Here is a 4,171-nt window from a genome sequence, read left to right as displayed (position 1 = left end):
ATAGATAGATAGATAGATAGATAGATAGATAGATAGATAGATAGATAAGGCTAGAGAAAGAAGCAACACCAGGCACAAGGCAGTACAATCTGATATGAAGCACAGGGCAGGTGTGACCAATGAAGGAGGCTCAAAAGGGCACAACTACAGTAGGCATGATGTATCACACCTAGGACTGAACAGCATTGACATTCAACCTGTTTTGCCACCTAGAACAGGGTGGAGAAGGGTCTACTATCAACTAAATGACCCACTTTACAGTGCTGTCCCAAACTGTCATAGTGGGTATGCAGAAAAAGATGAAGAGCAGCTGGCTACAACTGAGTATAATTTACAACAAGTGGTGGCTCGTTTAGTTGAGCAGCTGTCTAGCCTTTGAAACTGAGACAAGCAGGAGACAGATTAAATGGGCATCATTGAGGACGCAGGAACAGATACGGGCAAGGACATGACAACACAGAGAGGCAGAACATGGTGGAGTGCTCCAGTCATTTGCTGAGAAACAAGATGAGGAGGAGGTTGAAGAGCCTGGTGTAGGGCCAGGCACGCTGGTGCACGTTTATTCCCAGGACTCGGGAGGCAGAGACAGGCAGATCTCTGGGAGTTCAAGGCCAGCCTGGTCTATAGAGTGAGTTCCAGGACAGACAGGGCTACACAGAGAAACCCTATCTTGAAAAAAGACAAATAAACAAGTAAGAAAGAGAGAGAAAAAGTGAGTAAATAAGTCTGGTGTAGAAAGCTGGGCCTAATGGCTTTTACTTGTATTTCCCAAACTTGGGAAACAGAGTCAGGAGATCTGTTGGAGGTTAGAGGCAATGAAATGCCTACTGGGAAGAACAGAAGACGGAATGAGTTAAACAGAAAATGGAATATTGATAGTCTAGACCAGCAGGTCTCAACCTGTGGGTCTCGACCCCTTTGCAGGTTGAACAACTCTTTCACAGGGGTCACCTGAGACCATTAGAAAAACAGATATTACGATACAATTCATTAACAGTAGTAAAATTATAGTTATGAAGTAACAAAAATAATTTTATAGTTGAGGTCACCACAGAATGAGAACTCGAGGCTCAGGGAGAGACTCTGTCTCAGAAAGTAAGATGGAGTGCCGTCAGGGAAGAACCAATGCTGACCTTGGTGTCCACACACAGGACTACGTGTCCAAGCACATAGTCACATGAAAGGGACGGCAACTGTGCTCAGCTATGCTGTACACAGCGAGGTGCAACTGCATCTCACACCCACCCACAGGTAACACTCCCCAAATAAACAACCAACAAGTAAGTGCAGCCCAGGACACAGGTAGCTAAGGATCTGAGCTCCACCTTCCACAGATGTAATGCCAGAGAATCACAAGGTTTTTCAACAAAAGTGATTTCTGTGGGAAAGGGAGACAGTGACTCACCAGACAGTCCCGCTGCAGAGTCTTACACAGAGCACTGTGCATGTCAGCATCTAAAAAGAGACCATCAGGAATATCTTGAAGGAAGTCCAGGTCTTTGAAGGTGGGGAGAGTCTTCTCTCGCTCTTTCTGAGAAGCCCGTCGCTTGTAAGTCGAACCCTTCAGGTCATATTTCATATGCATTTTGACTGACCGAGGTAAGAGATTGTTCATCACCACAATCCGTATGTTCTTGCCACCTGCTTGTACACAGTACAGTCCATAGAATTTGGGCAGCAGCGTTCGAGGGTTTTGGTTAAGATTCTAAGGCACAGAAGTAACAAGCAACAGAGCATGTTAGCTGACACTCAGTGACACTCAAGGCAAACCCTGCACCCTGCACACTGTTCCTGTGCTTTACAAGGGGGCTGGGTAAAATGTGGGGACCTACATGTTCCTTCCGAGTCTCAAAGAGCTCAAATAGAGAACAGCATGAAGCCAGGCAAAGTGGTGGCTGCCTAGAATCTGATACCACAGAGGCAGAGGCAGCAGATTCAGGAATTCAAAACTGGCTTTGGGCTACACACAGAGAAACCCTGTCAGATACAAGCAGCGGCTGCTCTGCTGAGGACCGCCTCTTCTGAGACTGCTCCACACTCACCATGTAGTATCCTGGAAGCAGCTTCTGCAGAAACTCTGCCTCTTTATGCTGGACTGTCTTAATGATGAACTCATCATCACTGGACACATAGAAAAGGGAGCCACTGGCTCCAGAATTGCAGAGTTCAATCAATGGCTCACTGCAAAGGGAATACTGAAAGGACAAGAAAACATCAAGCATCAAATATGCCAGGGCCTGCTCCACATAGAAATTAGGTACAGATTCACATCCATTTTAAAGAACACTAAAGCAAATAGTGGAAGAAGGAAATTCCTTTGGATTATTCCTCTGATCTTAGAATCACACATTCTGCAATTACAAACTTACCAAATAATCATCAGGCCGGATGCCAAAAAGCTCTCGAAAGTAACGGAAGGCAACAGGTGCATAGGTCTTGAAACGAAAGTCATTGTAGTGATGAGCCGGTGTCAGGTTGCTCCCTTCACTGTGGGATTAAATATAAAAAAAAGCCTTAATCTGCAAGTCCCCAATAGCCATGGAATCCATCCTGAATCGATGCTGAAAGGGGGCCCAATGTACACCTAAGAGACATGGGGATGGAGATGAGTCAACTTGTGGGTCAAAGGCACAACACGGGAGAATAAGACACAGGACTCGCACTGCCTCCTACCCAATGCATTAAGTCAACTGAAAGTTTATGTTTGTTTGAGACAACATCTCACTATGTAGCCATGGCCAGCCTCCAACTCACAGGAAACAGCCTGTTTCTGCCTCACAGTTGCTAGGGTTAAAGACACCACCAAACTCAACTAATTTTATTCTGTATGTGAGTGTTTCGCCTGCATGCATGTCTGTACACCACATGCATGCCTGGTGCTTCTGAAGGCCAGAACAAAGTGTCAAATCCTTTGAACTGGACTTACAAATAGTTGTGAGCCACAACATGGGTGCCAGGAAATGAACCCAGGTCTTCTGAAGGAGCATCAAGTGCTCTAAAACACTGAGCCATTTATCCAGCTCTGAAAACATTTTTTATATTACATTTATTCAGTGTGTGTGCATATGTGTATGCCCAGGCGTACAAGCCAACTTGGTACATACGCTGAAATCAGAGAACACCTACAGGAGTTTTCAGCCATCCTGTGGGTCCTGGGGTTCAAACTCAGGTTGTTAGGCTGAGCCATCTTACTAGCCTAAATAAGTCATTTGTTTGTTTGTTATACAAGACACTACACTGGCCAGAGGCATGCGGCTAAGTGTGCTCTCTAAATTCTCTAATCCTTTTACCCTATTTACAACGTTCAGGATTGACAATCTTAAATTAGTGCACTTAGACATGCGCCCTGAAGTTGATTTAAAAGTCGTTGTACCGTCTAGGGTACTCTCCTAAACATTAACTAGCCTCTGTACCTGGGAAAGAAGATGCTCTCCACCACGTAGAAGTCTTGCATGAGGACATCTCGCTCTGGTTTGGTGCTCAGGCTGCCCACAGTATGAGTGATGCCTAACTGGATGGCACCTTTCAAGGCTGATGAAGTTGTCTAAGAAACAGTAAAGAAATTACAGGAAAAAAAAAAAAAAAACATTCTGGTATTAAGTCTAATCAAAGTCTGAGCATGGTTTCACAATGCTTATAATCCCAGGTACAGAAGCAGGACTGCCTGAAACTCAAGGTCAAACAGAGACTTTTGTCTCTGTTTCAACTTCCAATCCCTAAAAATACAAAAGCCCAAACAAGCAAAATAAACAAGAGCTTGACCAAAAATAACTTAGGAGAAATTTGAGCATGGTGTCATATACCTGAAATCCCACCACTTAAGTGGTTAAGACGAGACATTTATAAATTTGGGCGGGAGAGACAGCTTAGCAGTTGAGAACACTGTCTGCTCTTCTAGAGGTCCTGAGTTCAATTCCCAGCAACCACATGGTGGCTCACAACCATCTATAATGAGATCTGGTGCCCTCTTCTGGCACACAGGTATCCATGCATATACAGCATATACATATATACATACGAAAGAAGAAAAAGAAAGAGAGAGAAGGAAGAGAAAGAAGAGAGAAGAGAGACAAAAGAAAGAGAGAGAGAGAGAGGAAGGAAGGAAGGAAGGAAGGAAGGAAGGAGGGAGGGAAGGAGAGAGAGAGAGAAAGAAAGGAAGGAAGGAAGGAAG

The 4,171-nt window shown here is 44.6% G+C and overlaps 1 protein-coding gene across 2 annotated transcripts in view; it reads right to left on the bottom strand.

The window, feature by feature from the left end:
- The window catches only part of Pip5k1a (phosphatidylinositol-4-phosphate 5-kinase type 1 alpha), a 43,912-nt gene that overhangs the window by 10,756 nt on the left and 28,985 nt on the right, over positions 1–4,171 (bottom strand). For both annotated transcript variants that reach the window (XM_055603734.1, XM_055603735.1), the window contains exons 4-7: positions 3,414–3,544; positions 2,370–2,487; positions 2,043–2,195; positions 1,406–1,705 (exon numbers count right to left, since the gene is read on the bottom strand). In XM_055603734.1, coding sequence (XP_055459709.1) covers positions 1,406–1,705; positions 2,043–2,195; positions 2,370–2,487; positions 3,414–3,544 — 702 coding nt within the window. The remainder of the gene's footprint in view (positions 1–1,405; positions 1,706–2,042; positions 2,196–2,369; positions 2,488–3,413; positions 3,545–4,171) is intronic.

Source organism: Psammomys obesus, unplaced genomic scaffold, assembly GCF_907164565.1.
Source record: "Psammomys obesus unplaced genomic scaffold, mPsaObe1.curated_primary_1811, whole genome shotgun sequence".
NCBI lineage: Eukaryota > Metazoa > Chordata > Mammalia > Rodentia > Muridae > Psammomys > Psammomys obesus.
The sequence above is the reverse complement of the archived record's forward strand: the minus strand, read 5'-3'. Positions and strand labels throughout refer to the sequence as shown.